The 24543-nt window shown below is 35.9% G+C and overlaps 1 protein-coding gene across 1 annotated transcript in view; it reads right to left on the bottom strand.

The window, feature by feature from the left end:
• Positions 1–2401: 2401 nt before the first annotated feature.
• The window catches only part of GIPC2 (GIPC PDZ domain containing family member 2), a 75146-nt gene continuing 53004 nt past the window's right edge, over positions 2402–24543 (bottom strand). The window contains exons 4-6 of the mRNA XM_006919471.3: positions 21249–21352; positions 15769–15850; positions 2402–5070 (exon numbers count right to left, since the gene is read on the bottom strand). Of these exons, the coding sequence (XP_006919533.1) occupies positions 4919–5070; positions 15769–15850; positions 21249–21352 (338 nt within the window). The 3' untranslated portion in view covers positions 2402–4918. The remainder of the gene's footprint in view (positions 5071–15768; positions 15851–21248; positions 21353–24543) is intronic.

The raw sequence follows: 24543 nt of genomic DNA, 5'->3' as shown, positions 1-24543 counted from the left end.
TAAACATAAACATTACTTCTCTCATATTTTTAGATGGCACACAAGATAATGAAGTATGAATCATGTTCTGTACTCTATCCCTACATGAAGGGACCTCTCGCTAAAAGAAAAATCTATTCAAGGAGAACTCAAATAACATTTTTAGAAGCTTAGCTTTTCCATATTCAAAACCACAGCACCCACTGAAGTTATTCCCATTGAGAGGTCAATTTTATCATGCATGTCAATTCCATTCTACTAAAAGTAAAATGTTCTTTAGAAACCATTGTTTCAGAGGATCCCTATCTACAAAACTAGAAAAGGATAAAATACCTAACAAGGATAAGATAAGTAGCCAATATTTATTTGTATCAACAGTAAGCATCAAATGTTACATGTAAACTGAGGCAAAACTAGCCCATGGGTTAATTCATAGTGTGCTGATTGGGAAGTCTATTTCTCTAAGATGACAAATTCTTCTAGATACCAAGTTACAGTTAGAAAATAGCCAAGTTAATGAAATGAAATCTTACTGTCACATACACCTTTTCCCCATACTACTTTATATACATTTTAGCACTTATCTAATTGTTTTAGAGATCATTTACATCTCTATTTACCTTGATAGACCTTGAGTTCTTGAAGTCATAACTAGCATTCTACCCTAGAGCTGGACCAGGACCTTCAGAGACCTCAGAGTAAAGATCTGTAATTCACTTTCATCGTAATCACCTGGAAGATGAGTCAAAATGCAGATTCCTGGACCCCACCCCAAACACATGAAATTAGCAGGATATCTGTAAGGAGACCATGATATTTTAACAGCTCTTATAGGACCTTTAAACTGCATCAAAAGGATAATGAATCCAAAAGGCATAACTACCTAAGAGCTATGGGCTGATATTTCTTCTACTTACTCACATTATTGTTTGGAAACTACAGCGACAAAATTGTTTGAACAAAGGGGAAAGTGTCAACCTGGCTAAACCTCCATCTTACAACAGAAATAACTTACGATTATTTTATCCTAGAGTATTGTGGCAGTGCATATCTGTTTTTACTGAATCAAAGCAAATAATTTAGAGTTATACTTTGTACAAAATATGCTGAGAAAAATATATGCCAAAGATGTGTTAAAAACATAAAGGTCTGAACCATCACATGTTATTCCCATCATTTATTCAAACAAAACTAAAAAGTCCAATATTTAAAACTCTAAATTTTTATTTTTTCATAATAAAACATCCACCACTTTTTTCATGAAAACGTTTTTATTTTAAGGAGTCATATTTGAAATATATGAAATATTATAAAATTATTATAGCTTTATAAGTAATTTACTTTTGATCAACACATGAAAATTTATATATCGGTAAGGAGAAATATAATAAATAACACATTTTCAACAATATCAAAATATAACTTATAATTTCATATACTAATAGTTACTAAAATTCAATCTCAAAAAAATTTAAAGTAAATGCTATAATTTTTTTATAGACAAGAAAAAAATTTTTTTTCCAGAAAAATAGAATAATTTACCTGTAGGTAGTCAATACTATTGCATGGCACAAACAGTTCAAAATATTGTTTACTTAAAACTATCTTTCAGAAAAAATTTTAATTCCTCCTTTTTATTACTGCCTGGAAAAAAAAATATCTATGGCTATACATAAGTCTTATAGAGACATAAGATCTTCAATTTAAATAAGATGTCATATTCAATTCTCACCCTTCTAGGAGATAATAACCATGAGTCATTTCTTAGATCTAGGTTTTCAGGTAATAGATAGGGACAGGCTGTGCCATTTGTACCCTTCACAATCTTAGAAACCTTTTTAACCATGATATGTGTAAGGACTTGTAATTACTCTGATATCTCTTTCAACCTGTGTCAAGAAAATAATAAATGTGTATTTTATGCAGAGTACTAATACTTGGAACTAAGAGCGGAATAGCATCTATTTCTTTTTCACTCATAGCTTCTAACCTATTCCTTTCACCAGAATAATAGCAATGCTATTGGCATCCATATATTTTTAGATATAGCAGAGTGTGAAAGGGTCATTATATAACCAAACTTTTATATCTTTGGTGAATAAGTGTGCTCTATTTAGAACTACTATTTTGAAAACTCCATTTGCAGACAAAATTTATTCTGCTACTCTGCTAGGAAGTTATTATTAGAACTGAAAGATTATCATTATAACCAGGAAGGCTCTCTCTAAACTTGAGGAAGGTCTAGCAATAACATGGACCTAAATAAAATGTGCTTTCCTTGAAAAATGTCTATTGTTAAAGTTATGGGGGAAATATTACAAATAAAACATCATTTGGAAAACTGTCTTTATTTAATTATCTGTCACATTACAATACTGTATATAGCAGACCAAACAGAGATTTACTGATTACTGTTTTTATAATTGAATTCTTAGAGTTTCACATCATGTAGTTACATAATTATATTTTTGAAGCATCACAGAAACCCAAAATGTGTCTATTTGTAACCATCAGAATGTGTCCACTTGATGAGGATCAAGCTCCGTTCAAGGCGCCATTGAGCCTAAGGTTCAATCATCATCTACATGCCCTGCCGCGAAGAAAACAAAGTGTGCTCTTAGTGACCACTGAAAGATGCTGTTCTGTGTGGAAGGAAATCAATAATAAAATAATCATCCTCCACGGGGGGCGGGGAGGGAACTATAGTACAAGAGAAAGTGACAAAGGCCTTCTGAAAATGTTCAGTGGTGCCAATGAAATGGTATATATTTTTTAAAATGATTTGTCTCTTTGTAGCATTATAAGGGTAGCCCACACTTTGTGACAACTAAAAAGAGATCCTGGTCCTTTTGTGCACTGACTGTTACCAAAAGGCATGAAGTTCACAAATAGATATATTTTCAGGTAAGGGAACAAAATGACAAAGAAACTGACTTTGTTTTTATCAGTTTAGGAATGGAGGTGAGATAAAGACATATAAAGGAATAAAGCACCTGTGCCCAGCTGAAGCCCCTAATAACAACTGACCATTTAACGCTAACAGACAAGTATAGCTACAGCTGTACAGGAAGATCGGTACCTGACACACGAAAATTCTAGAAAGATCATGGTGAGCACACTCACTTTGTGAATTTGAAATTTCATAAATCACAGGGAATCGGCGCCAAGTGTCAATCTTCATGCATGCCCAAAAATGAAGGAGAAGTTGACATCCATCAATAATAAACTGACTCATCATTTCAAATCTAACATCTAATGCCAAGAAATTTATTATTTTTTTGTTTAAACTAATATGTTTCTATGGGCCTCCTAAGTCATCTAAAAGTGTTCCCGTCCCTAGAAATATTAGCTCCTTTTTTGTGTATCCTTCTAAGAGAGACAATATCAAGAATAGATATTTGGGGACCTCCAAAAAAAATCCTTGAAACCAGTAGCAACATACTATAGCCTGAGCTGGATCCTATTTCCAAATGATAGGCAAGAGCAAGAAAGAAGACAATCGGCATTGTATAAACTACTTCGCTATACATTAATCACTAAAATAGCTTCTGTGCAGGTTTCAGATTAATAAGACAAAGAATATCAGCTTTGTAGTATTAAACTTATGAGAAAGGTGAGTGAATGGTAGTAAAAGTAAAGGTATTCCAGAAAACAACAGTTATTCTAATAACAAACACAGTATGGAAAGGGAACTACTTCTGATTTCCTAGAATACATCTCTCATAGGTTATAATTTCTGATTACCATTGCAGCACACACCATTTTCCAGCACTCTAGAAGAATGCTTGGTCACCCCAGGCTCTGCCTTATTAAGTGATCTATGTTGAAACCATTCATTTCCATTTCTCTTATATCTGTACAATGTCAAACAAAGTGATAAGACAGTCATTTACCCTCAATTTCCTCAATAATGTATGGTTTTAGAGAAGATCTGTTAGAATTCTAAAATAATAGGCTAATATATTTTCTCAATTCTCTCTTCCTCCTTTATTTCCACTGGAGGGAAATCTATTTCTGATAGCATCTCCTCTAAAGTTTAGGGGGTTTAAAGGCATTGCTCTTTCACCCGAAAAGTATTCTCAAACATAGTTATTTTCTTAGTAAATCTCTTTCAAAGAAAAGTTCTATAAAGACAATAAAAACCTTCCCTGGAGTGCTTATAAAGAGTAACATAAAAGTATGTACAGGTGGAAAAAGAAAAATGTTTTAAGAACTGTTGTAACAAAATCAAATATAAGTGGTTTCTACCCTATCTGTCTTTTTCACCTTTCTTCCACACATGCAAACAAAGGCACAGCACAATAGATTTCAACAACAGGTTTTAAAAGGCAAAGAAGCAATCATAAATAGGCAAAATATAAAAGTCAATCAATCCTTATTTTACAAAGAGAGAAAGTAGACCATAGATGTCAACAGGCTGTAGAAATCTTCCTCCCCTTAGTGGAGTAAAAAAATTAAAATGATACTTCTAGACTTATAGTAGGCATAATTCACATTTCATTTCCTGAACGTATCCTGTTCAAGCTACTTAACAAAATGAAGGTGCTATGAAGCAAATCACACTCCAATCCTAATTTTCACTGAATCAGAAATTTGCAAAAGAACTGCAAAGTTATTACAATCAACTATTTATATGTAGAAAATAAAAGATGGGTATTAGTGGGGAGCAAAATCATCTATCTATAAATACTCCCTAAAACTTATTTTTAAAAAAGCTTTTGAATGAATATTAAAAGTGATATTTTAAGTAATATATCTTAAGCATACTAGATATACAACTGCATTAAAAAGTACCTAGAAATCAAAATTATATTTCAAAGAATGTATTCTATACACATAAACAAAACTAGAGTCCACAACAGTGTCTAAAAGCAGGTCTTACAGATTTTTTTAAAAAAGGAACAAAATGGTTCATTTTTCCAGTGACGGAACATCCACATCATAATCTTCCTCCTTTGGCATCACCGATGGCTCCCCAAACATCAAAGACAAATTCATCTGGGAACGCAAAGTCTCCGAGAGTTTGGTCAAGTGCCACAGCAAATTCATCTGGATTACCTTTGTCTCTTCCAGCTTCAAACATTGTGGTAGCTATAAAAAATGATTTTTAAAAATTAATGATACATGAGACAGCATCAGAGAATTAAGAAAAATAGCACCAGGAAAATTACTTAGGAAAAGTAACACGCATAGAAATCACATATTTCTAGTACAAAATAAAACAATAAGATACTCTCCATCACGTATTAAGATAGCAAAGATATTTTTAAACAATCTGTCCACTGCACCCAGGTTTGTAGCTGCCACCCTGCCCTCTCCTCCACTGTGAAGCCCATCGATCGGGAACCTCTAGCATTCCTGTGTGCGGAGCAAGAGCTCCTGAAAGAAAACCTGTGGCTAGCCCTGCCAGGAAACTCAGGTTACATCCTACCCTCACTGCCCCATAGTCACTAGCTCTCCCTCTGCTCTCTCTGCCCCCTATACCAGCCTCCACCCTCAACGATGATGGCAGCAAGTCCTCCCTTCCCAAAGAAAAAACAAAACAAAACACGATAACAGCTTGCAATGGGGCAATCAAGTCAGAGAGAAGAGGAGGAAGAGATCTTTCTACTCCTGGAATCGAGGTAACATTTTCTGAGCCCCTTTCCAGTTTGGGACAGAAAATGAAGGTGGTGCCCTTGTTCTGTTTTTCTAGAAATTGCCTGGGGAACCAGCATTTCCAGGTGTACACATTCCCATGGGACCTGCCCCAGTTGGCTGGGAGCCCATGAGGCTCAGCTGGCGTTTTTCTCAGTCCCCTATAATACCAGCAACTAGAAAGAGACGGTGCAGATATGATGTGGGATTTTGGTGAAGAACTTGCAGGTAAAAGGTAAACACCACAGCCCAGCTTCTCTTTTCCTCTCACGTTAAGGTTGAACAAATTAAAGGTTGAATAATTTCTCTGAATGAGCCAAGAGATCTGGTCTTTTAGCTAAAATCCACTAGGGCTCTTAAGAGCATTTATGAATTGTTCCTCATCTCAAACAGTTTAGCACCAACACACGCAGTCTATGGGAAAGGGAGGAGATTCCATAAAAGGGCACCACAATCAGAGCAGATGTGAGATGTAGATGGGGTAACCTGGCACAGGAATCAAAGCCCTAGTAAGGTGAGGAAGGCTTCTACATGGCTGGACAGCCTGGGGTAGGGTGCAGAGTCCAGGCATGGTAAGGATGGCATGGCATGGTGACAGCAGCCACACTGATGAGAGATTGGTCACATACATGAGGAGAGATCACATAAATGTGTGTGTAAAGAATAACGGGAACCAGGTTTTGACAGGTTTGTCACTATCAGAGAAAGATAAATAGGGAAAGGTGAGAAAACTAGAATGAACCCTGTGGACTTAGAATAATAGAGATCAGTGGAGATATAAATGTATATATTTCAATAGAGAGATTACAAATATAGAGGTAAATACCTGAACACACATTCCTCAGTCCACTATAGAGGCCTTAAAGCAGTGACAACCTCATAGTAATGAACACACAAAGCACCCAGATCTTGGTTCTTACACATCATCCTGCACTAAAAAGTCCCAGAGTTCCTCAGAGAAATGGCTGAAACAGGCAAAGTACAATATGAACCAAGAACATCTTCTGCCAGAAAGTAAAGAAGTGTCAAAAAATGATTGGAATGTGTGAAAAAGGCAGAGAAGTCAAGAGTGAAAAGCTCCCACTAACCAAATCAGGGACAATTTGAGGCATCAAAATAAGTAGTATGGTAATAGATTATAATCTCATTGAACAAAACAGGAAACCATAAATCCAAAATGAAATGATTGAATAATTGGTAGATGGAAGGGAAAGAAAGAGAGAAGTTCCGAAGGAAGGTTGATTCAAGAGGGAGAAACAGGATATTTACATAGTTTCAAAATATCTCCCTACCAAATTCTTATTAATTACAAGGAGAATAACTTTACAGTAGGGCTTAGCAAATACCACCTTAAACAAGTCATCAACATGAACAATGCCAGTAATAAAACAAATCAAAGTCCTGTGCCTCCTGATAAGATGTAATGAAAAGAACACAGATCACATTTGTGTATTTCTGCCAAAGAGGTGTAGCGTGAATGTAATTTTGAAAAAAAAAAATTAGACAAACCAAAATTGAGGAACATTCTACAAAATAACTGGCTGTACCCTCCAAAACCACTGAAGCCATAAAAATCAAGAGTAGGGAACCATTCTAAATCAGTTTAGATTTAGAAGTCAAAGTAACACCTGATTTTGAACATGTTCTTTTGCTGTAATGGATATTAAGACATTTATATCTTAACATAAGTAAGATATGAATATTAGATGGTAGTAATGCATCAGTGTTAATTTTATGATATGTGTGGTTATACTGTAGTTAGGAGAATATCTTAGTTTTTAAATTATTTTTTAACTTATTTTTAATTATATTTGACATGCAATATTTTATATATATATATATAAATATATATATTATATTAGCTTTGGATATACAACATAGTAATTCAACACTTATCTACCTTACAAATTGATTACCACAGGAGTCTAGTAACCATCTATCACCATATATAATTATGATGACATTGACTCTATTTCCTCTGCTGTATATTACATCTCTATGACTTACTTTTTAACTGGAAGTCTGTACTTTTTAATTCCCTTCCCCTTTTTATAGGAAATATGCATTAAAGTATTTGAGCAATGAAATATCATTAAAGTAATAAATTCCCAAAGGGTTCAAGAGAAAAAAGTGTACTGTATTTGTAACTTTTCTTTAAATTCGAGATTGCTTCAACAATTTTTTTAAAAAAGCAGTAAAGAGTGAGGAGGAATTGAATCTCTTCTCTTCATCATCATCCCTCCCTCTCCCACTTCATCCTAAGCCTCAGCCATGACCCAAAAGCTTCTCCATTTACCATCAATCCAAAAGTAAACACTTTAAAAAGGAGGGAAGTTCTCATCTGCATCTGGACCAGCCCCATGGCCCTGCCAGGTTTATTAAAATTTTTATATATTATTTTAAATTATATGCCCAGGCTGGTCAGAATATAGTGAAGCAAACATCACATACACTGGTTTGACTTGCAAGTTTGGCCTCTGAAAAACATTTAGGAACAAATATCAAAATCCTTTTAAGTGTTCATGTTCTTTGATCTACTAACATTTCCCTTTCTGGGAATTTTTTTCTTCTAATTTTATTGAGATATAACTGATATACAATACTGTATAAGTTTAAGGTGTATAGCATAATGATTTGACATATATGTCACAAAATGATTATCACAATAAGTTTAGTTAACATCTATCATCTCATATAGATACAAAAAAATTTTTTTTTTCCTGTGATGAGAACTCCTAGGATTCACTCTCTCAACAACTTTCATATGTACTATGCAGCAGTGGTAATTATAGTCGTTGGCAATATGTCCCCAGTACTTACTTATAACTGGAAGTCTGTATCTTTTGCCCACCTTCATTCAATTTCCCCTTCATCCATCCCTACCTCTGGTAACCACAAATCTGATCTCTTCTTCTATGAGTTTGAGTTTGGGGCTTATTTTTTATTAGATTCCAAACATAGACGAGATCATATGATATTTGTCTTTCTCTGCCTGGCTCATTTCACTTAGCATAATGCCCTCAAAGTCCATCCACGTTGTTGAAAATAGCAGGATTTCCTCCTTCTTCACAGCTGAATATTCCTTTACACACACACACACACACACACACACACACACACCCCACAACTTCTTCATCCATTCATCTGTCATAGCACTTAGGTTGTTTCTATGTCTTAGCCATTGTGAATAATGCTGCAGTGAACATGAGACTGCAGATATTTCTTTGAAATAGAGTCTTTGCTTCCTTCAGATATAAGGAAATCTATACTTTAAAAAAAAAACTTAAAAATAGAAAAGAATTTAGCATAAAAATGGACCTAATAGTATTTTTTGTTAAAAAAAAAAAAGCCTAAGATGCAGATCATTAAGTGACCTCTAGTATGAAGTATTTAATAAAATATTTTAAATTAATTTAAGCAATGTTTACAAATAACTTTGTAATAACTTGGGGAAAATCTTTGTTTTAATATTTACTAAAAAAACAATATATAAATTTTGCATTACGAGTACAGCTATGTTTTTACAAAAATCTCTGCATAGAAATAAAAAATGGGGAAGTATGTGATAAAGCAATTACTGTAAAATAGTAATAGTAGAATCTAGGTCATAGGTATAGAAGTAATCACTAAAAAGTCATTCAACCATACTGTATGTTTGAAAATTACCATGATAAAAATTAGGGAGAGGAACCTCTGCACAGAGAATGGAAGAAAACTTGAAATGTAGCAGATACATTCAAATTAAAGAGAGAGTTTACTGTTGTTGCTGTTGTTTTTTAAAGTTAGGGCCTGTTTGACACAGTAAAACTATGGCTGACTTGTAAAATTTAACCTGTATGCTCACAGGCACTAGCTATATTTTGGAAATTATTTCCTAAGCCATTAAGAAACACTTTAATATACAGAATGCTTCATCTCTTTTAGCAGTCACATAGTATTATAGTCAAAAAAGAGGAAAGCTGCTCTCATAGTGCACTTTCACACAATGAGATATGAAACCAGGTGCTCAGGAAACAGTACTCTGTTGCTATTTCTCATAAACCTGGAGGTTCTGTCTGTGCCCCTCCCTCCTCTCCTTACATTGTCTTGCCTTGGAGATCTTAGCCACAATCCCAGCAAAACCATGACCTTGCTACAGAGAATTCCCGAACCTTTGCTTCCATCCCTGACTTCTATCATGAGTTCCAAATGCTCGTTTCTGAGTAAGCAGTAGACAAGAACTTCTAGGTGTTCTGTTAGCACATTAACCAACATATCCAGAAATCAAACATCTTCCCTTCTGAAGTAATTGCTACTCTTTCTCCTGTTTCCACCATCATCGTCAGTGGTATGATCATTCTCGCTGCTACCTTTCACTTCTCGCCTGTGTACCAAATATTGCCTCACCACTTCCACCTCTGCAATTTCTGTAATCTGCTCCTCTGCATTTCATTCCCACTGTCACCATGCTATGTCCTTAATCTCCAAGTATAGTCAGCAAACCATCCATCATAGGCACATTAGATTTCTCTTCCTAAAGCACAGCTCTGATCCTATCAGGTAATAGACTAAAGAACCAAGAATCCCTTTTCTACTTCTGAGATTGTCTGTCATTCCCATATAGAAAATATTCCTTGGGTCACCAATATTTATCTTTAAAGACTCTAAACCTTAGTCTGGCATTCTGACCCAAAGCACTCCCGGCTCTCAAGTGGCTGTACTCCTTTATATTTATGCTATGCCCTCATAAGTCTGACCACTCAGAAATGAACCTTTCTTCCTTCCTGCCTTTGCCCCAGATAACCTCCTCCTAATTAATCACTACCTCTATCGTCAAAAACTTTTCTCTCCTTCAAGGCTCCTTCCCCCAGGAAACTCTGTGTCCACAACAGGAAGTGATATCTGCATTCCTTAAAGCCTGTGCTAATGTTCTTTCTAACTGAATGCTTGAACTGCCGGGAATCCTGGCAAAATGCAGAATCTGGTTCAGAAGTTCTGTGGCCAGGCCTGAGATTCTTCTGTGGCCAGGCCTGAGATTCTGCATTTCCAACAACTCCCAGGTCATGCGAGTCCCTGGACCACAGCTGAGTAATATGGTCTTACGATACATATTTAACTTTGCTCTGTGTTGTCTGTATTGTCATTATTTTCACCTACATGTTTTCTGTCTCATTAGAGAATAAACTCTCCCTGGATCTCACTGGATCAGTCTTTTATGCCCATAGGAACTAGTCCAGTGTCTCGCTCATACTAAACGCTGGTATACGGGTAGGCAAAGGGGACTCTCTGTTACAATGAAATAATTTTTGCACTGGCACAATTAGCATGTACTGGGGAAAGTGAAGCACAGAACTCTGGTGCTATAGCCAGGATGTGAAAAAAGAGTCATCAAAACTTAAAGGTAGGACCTAAGTTCAGAATTTTGCTTAGTCTACCATTTTAAATACTTCTCATAGGCCCTACAGGTAGCATTTATTGAGACAATTATCTAAATTTATGCTGACATATGGGTGAGATATAACCTAGTTGATGAAGAGGTAAGATACACACAGAACAAAGACACAAGAAAATCTATGGACCATTCTAAAGTGGCAACTGACAGTGCAGATAATTAGTTGATTCTTTTAAATGCTGGGGGAAACAACGACAGGGATCGGATGTTCACTGATGGACACTGACTCCTCTCTCTCTCTCTCTCTCACACACACACATGCATGTGCACGTGCACACACATACACACACACATACATACCCTTGTAAGAAACAACTTGGCACTGGTTTTCTGGTACCTCAGGAAGCTCAGTAGCAGTGTCTTGTGCACCGAGCCCAGAAACACCATGTGTGGACATGGCCTGCTCTCACTTGCAACTTCTGATTTGAGTTCCTTAGTCACAAAATAGGGAAAAACGATGGTTTATGATACCCATACTATAACTTCACAATCCAAACTGTATAATCTCACTCATGCATTTATGCTGGCACAGCAGAAAAATGAAGAAAAACTCCCACACGAAATATAGTCCCAGAGTTGGTAAGACCTCCAGCTACCTGTTCTACCTTCACTACCATTATTATTAGTAACAATTAGTAATGATCATTGCTAAGTATGATAATAGCTATATCTATTATTTATGATGTGGGAACTTTATACATATTATTTATTTGAGTGCCTTGCGACTCTGAGGTTGTTTTTACTGTATCCCTTTTATAGATGTGGAAATTAAGGCTCAAAGTTTAATAATTTGCCTGTGCTAAAGCTTCACAGTAATGAAATTAGAACTCATACTCCTCATGAACTATTTGGTCAACAAATATTCAGCAAGTACTTACTATGGGAGAAATGCTATGATAGGAGCTGGGATTAAAAACTGGGTAAAACATAGTATCTACCTTCAAGGAACACCTGATCTTATGGAAGCAATAAAAATACCAATTAGGCAGCTTCATAACTGTGTTGTATTATAGTAATAAAGTTTTCCATAAATCTTTCAAAAACCAGTAATTTAATACATAAATTTTAACAGAAATTAAGAATGGAGAATTCACTGAACATGTTATGAATGTCCACTAATACATAAAGTATAAATATAGATTTTTAAACATCCTTATAGGAGAAATAAACCGTATAATTTTATTCTTTTTGATAAAAAGTTGTATCTCTGATTTAAGAGAAAAGCAAAAGAAAGTAGGAAAACGTATCACATTAACATAATGACAGCCACTAAAATGTGTCTCATCTGTTAACTATAATAGATCTGCAATATACTGCAGTAATATTTAACATCTGAATACAAATGGGCAAAAAATACTCCAAGAGTAGCATTGTTATACTACATATAACAGCTAAGTGCTGACCTCTTGTGGCCATTTTAAGAATATCCTTATACCATTACCACTACTGAACAACTCTTAAATTATTTAAGATACTATTTTGGTGATATTGATCAATCTATATTTTCCACTAAGCTCTTAAATACTTAAATAGAACTTTAGACATACAGGATTACTGCAGTTGAAAAATCTCGAAGTCCTAGAATTGAATCTCAGCTTTTGTTAGCTGACTTTGGGCAAGTTACCAAACTTGTCTGAATCTGTTTTAATATCTATAAAATGGCATGCAGCAGGATTTAGATAAAGATTAGTCATTCCATTGTTAACTTAACAATTAAATCTATAACTATATCTCTTGCTATGGAAGTTCTTCAGCCCTTACTTTCCCAAATACTTTTTATAAATATCAGATCATTTCAAGCAACTCATAAAAGTTAAACATCGAAAACACAGCCAATATAGAATTTTTTTTAATGTCAATCAATTTCCAAAATTTCATTGGCTTCCTCTGAGAAAGATAACTTTCTATAATGTTTATCATTTTGAATTCACTAAAAAAAGAAAATAATTCTAGAAAAAACATGTTATTATCTCTACTAAAACACCATTATTGTATACTTTTAGAAGAGCTATAAAAAACTTTTATAGAAAAAAATGACTTAGAAACCACCCTTCAAATTTTCTTTCTACACATTTTGGATCTCTTAATAAATTAGAAATCCTAAAATTTTGATGCTGTTATAATGATTGCCAAACTCCTAAATTGGTATCAGAAAATATTGTAGTTCTATATACAGTTCACATACTTCTTAAAATTCTTTAGAAACTTAAAATAATATAAGTTTTCATTAAGTCAAGCCCATATAGATCTTAACTCAAAATCTTCTAGAACCTATTTTTTTCCTGGTGGATAACATTCCAAGGCAACTCATTGGTATTGGGTCATTTGAAAAGTCACAGTTTGCAACTTAACTTTACAACCAAACAGAGCACTTTCATCTTCAGGGTTATTGCTATCTAAACTCATTTGAATTATTTTACATTTTCAAATGGTAAAATGAATCCCGATGCTTTTTTTGAGGTTACTGTTTTGGTTTTAGTCATTTTATTATCATATCACTTAAAAAATTTTTGAATACAAACTTATATTAACAACTCCAGAATAACATGTCATTGTAATTTTCATTAAGAATTAACATTTCTGAAAGCTAAGAAACACAAGAATACAAACAAATAAATATATTCATTTGTCTTTTGAATCAGTGTCACATTTGTGATTTATAATTCATGCTAATCGGATCTGAATGACAGAAATTCCTTATTTAACAACGGTTGCATTCTTCAAATAATTACTTTCTTTAAACTTTACCTCCCTGGGTGACTGATCATATTGCTAATCACGTATAATCATAATGACTTTTCAAGTCTTTGGAGGAATTTGCTACAGATAATTAATTACAAAGGGATTACTAGTTAATTTACAAGGAATTTTCCAGGAATGTTTAGTGTTCTAAATTTGTCAGAGTGAAAGAAAATTGATTCTTAAAGAACTGTTTCTTAATTCATTTATAATTACTTATACCATTGTCCAATGCTCTTCCCTGTATACGTGTGTATTTTTAATAACAAGAGTAAAACTAATTTACTTAACTATTCCCAATTTATACTTAAATAACGATAAGGCCTATACCTAAAATTCAGTTTTGAAGTTGAGTTTTCATCTTTGGAAAGTGTGGTTCTCCTAAATTTGAGCTTATCAAGATCCAGCAATTTATGTGCTACTTCCTGAATCTCATATTAACATAGTTATTCAACTGTATCCATATAATTTTTCCGACACATACTACCTAATCTGAGTTTAAGAGCACTGCCAATTCTAAAACCCCTTCACCCTTCTTTGTATATACATTTGTATAACTGTTGCAGGCTCACATCATTTATGCAAATCTCTGTATTTTTCCAAATGCAAAAGGCTTGGGAGAAAAGTTTTAAGACACTGGCTTTCTATAGGATCATCTCAGCTTTAACTTCTTATCTGTGTGGAGCTATTACATGCAAATATCATATTTATCTTCAAGGAGCTAGAAACAAGTACCGCTTTGTTTTCAATTACAGATATCATTTGTACATCCAACATAGAAATTGTATTTTAAAAGTTCAGACAGGCAAGAAAAAATAAGAATAAATTCTCTAAGGAAAAAGGAAGATGAGTGAAAATAGAAAAGGACGAATGAGCTTCAAATATTCTACCTGAGGGTGAGTAAAAATACTTTGCCTGGTAACAGGTAAACAAAGTTGTCCAAGTCTTTGACTTTAAGAAATTTATTAAGTACTTGATACAACACACACCTATGCACACACATACAGGTAGGATGCATACAGGTAGGAATTCCCACTAGTAAATGCACATTTACTCTTTTCCCATCCAGCAGCTGCCTGCCTTTCTTAAGAGAATATTTTTCTTCTTCATGAATTACTATCAACTACAGACATATGACCCAGACCTATGTGTTTGACACCAAGTTGTAGAGGGTGAAGCCTTGGCAGTCATTTTGACTCCATGTGGGAAGGCCTGAAGCTACCGAGAGTTACCATAGAGGCCTGAAATAAAACCAGAATGCACAGAAGAGAAATTTCCTCCTGACGACAGCATGAGAACTCCAGATCTAGCCATTCTTGAAATCAGGATCTACCTCTGGATTTTTAGTTATAAGAACCAATACATTTCCCCCTTTTTTTCTTAAGTAAATTGGAGTTTGGTTTGTTTCGTTTGTTGTTTTGTTATTTGTAACTGATAGTCTTAATTGATAAATCAAGACGCTGACATCCTAATGGTGACACAAGAAATACACAGAAATTCACTGCTCAGCTGCCCTTATTAGTCATACATCAGATGTGTCTTTTATCTTCATATTTCTGATTTACTTTCACAGCACTTCATTAACCATATTAAATGTGCGTAACTTTAATATTATAACATACAATTTAATCAATGTACACCTAATATATTAAATAATACCTTTTATATGTATCATTTACAAAATTCTTTTCATATTTTTTAAATCCATAAAACAAGCCTATGAAGAAAATATTATAGTTTATAGATTAAAGTTCAAAAAAGTTGACTTGACTCTAAGTTTTCACAGTTAGTAAGTGGTAAGGGTCTGGTCTTCTTCTCATTATTCTTTATTATCTTTATTTTCATTATTTTTTTCATCACTATACAAATACTTTTTTTATCTTGAAAAGTATCATTGACTATAAATGCCAGAAAGACATAAATTAGCATTAAGTTCCATCAAATTAAAAAATATAAGACTTTATAAAATAGTATAATCTTACCTAAATCAATATCTCGAATTCCCATGTACAACTCAAGAAGATCATCGACCTTTTCAATTGCTTTGGCTTTGGTTTCAGAGGGCTTTATCAAAGAAAAGAGAAATAGATATTATACTTTTACATGCAGTCTCTTGAATGTCAAAGCACACAGAGGGGAAAGTCTGATGTGGAGCCAATCCATGGTTGTAAACTTTAGCTAATTCGAACAGAAATATATCTGTAGAATGTGCTCTGTAACTCAGTAAAAATCTATACAGTAAATATTTATTTTTAATGTCAGTGTTAAGTGTTACACATTCAAAGAAAAGCCAGAACACAGTTTCCGAGTAGCTAACAATCGAGAAGGGGATACAGATGTGAAAATAGCTATGTGATAATAACAAGAACAATATTTAATAAATATTAAAAGTACAGAGGCATCATGGGGGTTTAAATTTAAATCGGTGAGTTAGGGAAGACTCCAGAAAGAAGGTGACAAGAATTGTATTTTCAAAGATGAACTGGTGTCAGATGAGCAGGAAAGGGCACTGCAAGTAAGAGGCAATAAATACGCAAAGTCTATATGAGGTCGCAGAGTCTGATAAATGATAGCAGGTTATAGGAACTACAAAAAAGTCCCATATAATGAGAAACATAGTGCCAGACATGACTAGATCTTAGAGTCCTGGGTGCTATGAAAAGGGCTTTGGTCTTTGTCGTGCAAGCCAGGGTTTCCAGACCTTTTAAAGGGTCACCCTAACAATAAAACATTTCTGATCACGTATTCTTATTAGTTATTTTTATTTAATGTTTTTATTTGTAGTTTTATAAATTATTCACATGTATTACCATTTTAATCAATTGTACACATAAAATACACAAAAATAGAATTTTCCTAAGGATAAAATCATGATGAAACATTTTTTGTCTTACATATTAATGGTAACAAAATATTTTTTTCTTCCCTAAAGTGTTATTAAAAGTTCCACTGAGAGTATTGGATAATATTAGAGGACTATTGTTAATTTACTTTAGTGTAATATATGGGTTGCAATACGTAGGATATCTTTATTTTTAGAAACACCATTGAAGTATTTAGAAGTAAAAATCATGATATATCTATAACATACTTTCAAATGATTCAGCAAAAATATATATGGATAAAAGTAATATAGAAAAATGCCAACAACTGCTGAGTCTAAGAGGTAGGTGTACATTGCACTGCTTTTCAACTTTTCTGTATGTTTGAAATTTTTCACAATAAAATCCTGAGGAAAAAATCTAAAAATAAAAAGTTTCAGTGAATTGTAATATATACAAATATCAGATCATTATGTTGTACACCTGTAACTAATACAATGTTAAATATTAATTATAGCTCAATTTTTAAAAAAAATTTTAGTAAAAAAACTTTGGATATATATTTTCATTCTTTTAAAATCGTGATTTTATATTTGGTAAAATCTTATTCAATGCTCAGTTTGTTTTATTACTTGATTTAAATAGATTCATAACTGAAAAAGAAATTGCCCAAAGATGTTAAATAATTGTAAATGCAAATGTTAAATTCATAAATGATTACATTGTAAGAAATTCATAACACTTTTGTTGTTTTTTTACTTGTTTTTCATATTTTCAATACTATCATAAATGTATATTGCTCCGTATTCTCAAAACTTATTAAAAATATACATTTTATTGCAAAATTTATTTTTATCTCCTTGCGGATATTGTTACAACTGTCTCATATTTTTATTTCAAGTAAGTCTTTAAAAACAATAACAGACATAATACATATTCACTCATGCCTTCTTTATAGTGTCTTTTGAATAATCTGTGTAAAGCAAAAAGCTATGCAAAGTAACTAGGTGTTTACTTTTGCCCATCTAGCCATTTTGTAGGATACTGTAACAAGTATCAGTCCTTCTTATACAAAGTGGCCACCACTATTTTACTATTCTAAATCGCTCTTGATCTCATCACCTCTCTTCCTTTCACATTCTGATTGCTTGGGTTCAGCCCTCATCTTTTCTTTTCTTTCCATTGAGACATAGTTTATATATAACATTATAATTGTTTCAGGTATACAACATAATGATTTCATATATGTATGTATTAGAAAATCATCACTGCAATAAATCTAGTTAATATCCATCACCACACAGAGTTGCAATTTTTTTTTCCTGTGATGAGAACTTTTAAGATCTATAGTCTTATCAATTTTCAAATATACAATATATTATTAACTTTTTTTGTACCTTTTGACCACCCGTACCCATTTTGCTCATTTCCCCACCCCCACCTCTAGCAACCATCAATCTGCTCTATGTATCTATGAGTTTGGGTTTGTTTTGATTTTTCTTTAGATTCCACATATAAGTGAGATTATACAGTGTTTGTCCTTCTGTGTGTGACTTATTTCACTTAGCACAATGTCAAGTTTCATCCATGCTTTCACAAATAGCAGAATTTCCATTTTTTTATGACTGAATAATATTCTTTCATCTTTTGTTATTTGCAGAGGTTTCCTAATTTGTCTCTCTGCCTACAGTCTTCACCCCCTCAAATTCATCCTGCTCAACAAGCCATCCCCCAGAACCAAGGGATTTTTCTAAAACACAAAACTGATGGTGCTACTTCCTTCACAGTTCTTAAATTAACCACAGGCCCTTCACATCCTGTATCTCCAGCCTCATCACCTCCCCCACCAGGTACCTCCAGCAGTCACAATCTAATCCCTTGGATGCTTATAAGGTGGCCAAGCCCATCGCTGTACCATGCTGAAAACACTCTTCTCCCCATCTTTAACCAACTCAGTCACTTCTTCTGGAGGGAACTCTCCATGACTTCCCCTCTTCCCATCCCTGACAGCAGCTGATCAGCCCCTCCTTTGTGACATTAACCCTATCCCCCTGGTTTGTAATAGCTTCTTCTCATGCCTCTCTCCTTTTAGAGGAAAAACAGGTCTTCAGTCATCTTTGTATTACCAGCACCCGGACTGTGCCTGTTCGAACAAACACACATTGAATGAAGTATGAGGTATGCAGGTGGAGTGTCTTTCACAGTTTTCAGAATTTGTGCTAGTCTATGGGGGGATGATTTGTTTCAAATCTATAAATCCTTTGGTGTTTAAAAGAGGTTGCAAGTCATTTTTATCAAATTTAATATTAGCACCAAACTAGCCTTTACTTTCATTATGATTCATTTTAGTTGTCCTATTTAATGAAAGAGGCTATGTGAATAGGAATGAAGTTTTAGATGTTTATCCTAAATTTTTCCTACTCCACAGATAGATCTTCAGCTACTCTTTTCATTCCAGAAGCTTATATACATAGCAGGTGCTCAAAAAACATTTATTAACTATATTAACTATTAGAAGATGACCCTCCTCCTGAAGTGCCATGGAGTTTTCCTGCCACCCTACTTCCTTTGCAAGCAGTTTTAAGGTCTATCCTTTTATCCTCACAGCTTCCTTCCCCTAGCTCCTCATTGCCGGTTCCCTCCCACTGTTCTTCCGTTCACTTACACATTCCTTTCTTCCACTGAGGTTTGTTCATTCATTCAATAAATATTTACTGACCTTCAGCGGTATGCCTGGAAGTCTGCTGGTCACAGGAAAAGTAAAGACTCAGAATGACCAGAGGTCACTGCCCTGGATTTTTTTACATCCCTCATCATCTCTCGCTTTCAAAATGCTTTCGACTCTCCCAGGTCTCTTCATTGCCCTTTGTCTCGAAATCGATCCTTTCATTCACCTAGGACCAAGGCACCAGACTCTAGATTCCTTAAAACTGACGACATCTTGGAAGTCTCAAACCTTGGCCTCATGGTTCCTTGAGTGTCTGCTCCATCAAACTACCCCATGACTGACTTGGATCAGGGTCACAGCATAAACTCTGGGATCCTGCTCTGTGAAAAGAGCCTCCTACCTGTTCACCTGTCTCATTCTTGCTCTTCAAATATATGGGGACTCCTAGGACAATGTGCACACACTGGGGGACTAGACAGGCCTGGTGCCTGTGCCCCTGCCTGCAGAAGCTCCCTGGCCTCAGACGCCTGCCTAATCTCCCCTCTGCCTACAAGGTGACTTCATCACCACTGTCTTCACTGTTGTGAGCTGTGAGCGTGCCTGATTTGCCACTTGCCACTTCAAATCCTTACCTCTGCAGCCCCTAACCCCTACTATCCTCTTCTTCTACCCTTCTTCCCTTCATTTGTCTCTCCTACTTCTGGTGTTTTCCCCTCAAATATTGACCTAGTCATTCAGTGAAACCCTTACTCTCCTCAAGTTTAAGTGAATCATTTATGAATTCATTAATTCAGCATTTGAACTCGTTTGATATGTCAAGTGCTGGGAATATCACAGTGAACAAGACAGGTGAGCAAAGGAGATAGACAACAGACAGAAAGGAAACAAAGATATAATGAGTCCTATTATATTTAGCGCTCTGAAGAAAATTAAGGGCAAGGAAGACTGAGCAGAGGGAGGGGCGGCAGGAATTGGTATTTATGGCAGCCTTTTAGACAAAGTGATCTGTGGGCAGAAATCCGAAGAAGGCAAGAGGGTGAGCCATGCCCAGAAATGGACAAAGTGTTCATGTAGAGGAAACAACAGTACAAAGACCCTGAGGTGACATACATCTGGAGTGTTTGGGAACAGTGAGGAGACCCATGTGGCTGAAGCAGAGGGAGCCAGGAGGAGAGTGGTAGAGAGTGAGATCAGAGAAGAAAGCACTGGTCAGATCACACAGATCACACTGGTCACTCTGAGGACTTCTGCATTTATTCTGAGTGACTTGGAAAGCTTCTGGAGGATTTTGAACAGAAAAGCAACATAATCTCACTTGCATTTTGAAATGATAATTCTGGATGCTGTGCTCAGTGTAGTGGAAAAGAAGAGCCAAGGTGAATGCAAAAGGACTGACTAGAAAGTGATTGCAGTGTTCAAGATAAGATGTTGGTGCCTTGGGCCAGAGAGGAGAGGTGGTGAGAAGTTGTTGGATTCTGGTCTGTGGTGGAGGTAGATCCACCAGAATTGGCTGGTGGACGGAATGTGAGACACAAAAGGGAAGAGGCAATGGTGACTAAAAAATTCTTTACCTGAGGAGACTGGAGTTCATGCGTATTATCTTTCATTATCAAAATCTTAAGTATGTTTACACCTATTGGTGGCTCTGAGACTTCCTCTTGGCTTTCAGAGCTTTGGTTGAGATCTACATTTTTGATCCAATCCAGATGTCTCCAGACTCTACAATAAGTTGTCTACAGGTAGCTGAGGAATGCTATAGATCACATTCTCTTCTCATACACTTAGTTTCTATATTTCTTTCCTAAATCCTTTCATAATTTTCATGTTAAGTAGGCAATGAATTAAAGCTCACTCTTTAATTAGAATGTATGGCATTTTATTTAACCTCCTGATTTTACCTTTATTTCTAGCTAATAAACATAAATGTCCATATATGTCCAAGCAGAATAGGGACTAAATGAACATCACATACCACTTCTTCCACGGTGGCAGGACCTTTTGATCTCAGGCGAAGTGTCTCTCTTCCAGTACCAGTTTTTCCTCTTGAATTTCCAGCTTTTGACCTTGGCTCTATTTCTATAAATATACAGTGGATGGGGAAAGGTATATAAATTCAGAAAGAGTTCCAACAGACTGCTGTAAAAGTTAATGTCGTTTCCATCACAAAACTATGTACAATTATTATACAAATTTGATAAAAAGTATGCCTTCTTATAGAATTTCCTAAAACAAATTCACCTGTCATTCATTATTCTCACATGGAGGTCTCTATGAGAGGGGAAGGAAGGAAGGAAGGAAAGGAGAGAGAGAGAGGGAGAGAAGGGAAGGAAGGAAGGAAGGAAGGAAAGGAGGGAGAGGGAGAGAAAGAGAGGGCGGGAAAGGGAGAGAGGGCAGAAGAGGGAGAGAAGGAGGGAGATAGTTGAAACTGTATAGATGGGAAAAATGAAGTTATAAGGAATAAAAAATAAAACAGTCAGCTTTATTTTAAGGGTAAAGAGGTGTATGTGGCAGGACAGCAGAGGCAGAAATTCAGCTGGACTTCATCAAGGCCACGAAGAAGAAGTCATGTCTTGACAAAAGAGAGGGACGGAGACACTTGAGTACTTACCTTCTGCTTGATGCTTCATATATAAAATCCCATTTAATACCCATATCAATCTATGAGGCAAGCTATAGCCTCATTCTACAGAAAAAGAAACTGAACTAAGGAGAAGAGCTGGGATTCAAATCTGCATGCTTTCCTCAACGACACTGTAATATCACGCCTCTTGGAAGCATAAGGGATAAATTCAGAGGTGACACACTAAGAGAAGCAGGGTTCTAAAGAAAAAGAAGCTGGAAATAGTTTCCAAGAAAGGAATTGCTTTCAAGAGGCAAGCAAGAGACCATGAAGCAAAAGTCCACAGGAAGTCACTGCTTTCCTTACACCTGTTCTGTGTTTTATATTTGTTTTTCCAATGCACCTAGAGTCACTGCCCTCCCAATACCAAGCAATAATGTAAATGAGTGATAGGGTAGGGTAGGGACTGAGGATAACTGGAAGGGGTGTCCTAACTAGGACACTCCAATAACTTATTGCCCTGTGGGAACGTAGGCATTGCACAGCCAGATCAACTTGTTTGCAAAGAAATTGGATACTCAGAGTTTTTTATGAATCTCCTGAATTTAAAATTTTGGCAATTGAGTCAAAGTTTTAAAAAAAACATTTTGGCAAAAATAAAAGAGATCTGTGGATCAGATTCCAACCGCAGGCCACCAGTTTATAACTTCTGCAAATATCCCCCACGTCTCCTTGAGTGAGGTCTCTATGTGGCAGCAGTTTGGGACAAGGACGGAGGAGGGGGTGGAGAAATGCTGCACTGAGTTCCAAAAAGGAATCACAGGACAGACTAGTAAATAAAGAGATAATAAGGTCTCAAGACACAGGCATCAAGTGGCTGGCATGAACATATTCTTACTGACTCTGAAACTAGAATAATTCCCATCTTCAGCAAGTACTGTTTGGCTGAGGGAAATCTACTCCCAAGTGATTTAGGATTTTACATAGTAATTTTAACCTGCATTCAGGGACAGAATCACCAAAAACAAAAAACATGTTTTCCTCTGAGAATGAACTTATTTAGAATTATCATAAGTAGACCAGATCCCCCAAGCAAAAACCTATAAATGGTGGCTGATGACGCTAATACTAATCATGGTGACCAGAGAGATTCTCAGGAGACCAGAGCTGCATCAGCAAGTCTACGGTGTTGGCCTTGCCAGTGACACTATGCCTCGACCGAAAAGAATGGAGCAACACAAGCAAGATGCTCAGCATAGACTTTCCAAAAGCGTGCCCAAAGAAACAGACAAGATCTGTCTGCCGTCTGTACTGTCCAAGATTCTGTACCACTCAGCAAGGTGAATATTCTCAGTGGAGTCATGTATAAACCTAAAGTGGTCAAGACAGTGTCAGCTTGATGGCAGCAACCTTCGGGATAAACAACCTTACGCGCCCCCACTCTCCTTACCACACACACACGCACCACCCCACTGCGATTTCACTAAGAAACCTACTCAGTATAATTGGCCCTCCCATAATAATTTCCTGCAAGGTGGGAGATGAACTGCTCGTCCACCACTTCACATACATTTCTAACGGTAAAGGTGAAACACCAGCATTCTGACTTAGCAATAAGTCTCTTGTAAGTTTGGTGAGCATGATATAACCCTGGAAAATTGAACAGCTCTGGAAACACTGAAAAAAATAAAAGGTTTCTGAGATTTACAAAGCTAAGGACCTGGACTTTGGAACGTGAGAACTTCATGCGGGTATTGTCATCTGTGCTTGAGAAGTCAGTCAGCCTCCCTAGAGGATGTCTCTACCTTACCTTGCCCTTAACCTGTAACACCAGTAGTTCAAAGGGAACATGTGTGTAGAATGGAAGGTTTTCTTAAATTAATAAGCTTTATTTTTAAAGCAGTTGTAGGTTCACAGCAAAATTGAGCAGAAAGCACAGAGAGTTCCCATACACCCCCTACTCCCACACACGCACGGCCTGCCCACTGCCAACATCCCCACCGCAGCAGCACAGTTACAGTCGATGAACCTACACTGACACATTGCTACCACTGAGTCCATGGTTTACATTAGGGTCCACTCTTGGTGGTGTACATTCTCTAAGTTTGAACAAATAATGACATGTGTCCACCACTGTAATGTCATACAAAATAGTTTCACTGTCCTGAAATCTTCTGTGCTCTGCCTAATCAACTCAGACTTCTGGTTATCATTATGTGTTTCTTAAGCCTTCTTCTCCTGGAGAGTAGTCTCTCACAACTAACTAACCACTTGGTGGCACCAAAGCAAAAGTTAAATTTTAAGTTCTGACTTGGAGGCCTCCAAAAAGGCAGTTTTCACTACTAAGGAAACAAGCTACTTTTCTCTATGATCCTATGATTCAGGGATATAAATCAACCAAGTTACGTAAAAATAGGCAGGATAGTTCTGTTTACCCACAGGGCAATAAACAAGTTCTGGGGTTTTTTTTTTGTTTTTTTGTTTTTTTGTTTCTTTTGAAGATTGCGAATGTTTCGGTCTGGCCTACTTTCAGGATGCTGGCCTGTCTGAGCATGTCTAACCAGGCCAAGCCCTAAATCAGTCACTTCACTTCTCATGAATGGATCTGCATGGGGCCTTTCTCAGGGCTAAATGATGAGAGGGATGTAGTTCAAACAGTAGATGCTAGTAATCGGCCTGCAGCCAGCTGGATTCATTGGATTCCCCA

Source organism: Pteropus alecto, unplaced genomic scaffold (genome assembly GCF_000325575.1).
Source record: "Pteropus alecto unplaced genomic scaffold, ASM32557v1 scaffold25, whole genome shotgun sequence".
Lineage (NCBI taxonomy): Eukaryota > Metazoa > Chordata > Mammalia > Chiroptera > Pteropodidae > Pteropus > Pteropus alecto.
Note: the sequence above shows the minus strand (reverse complement) of the source record. Positions and strands in the feature narration are given on the sequence as shown.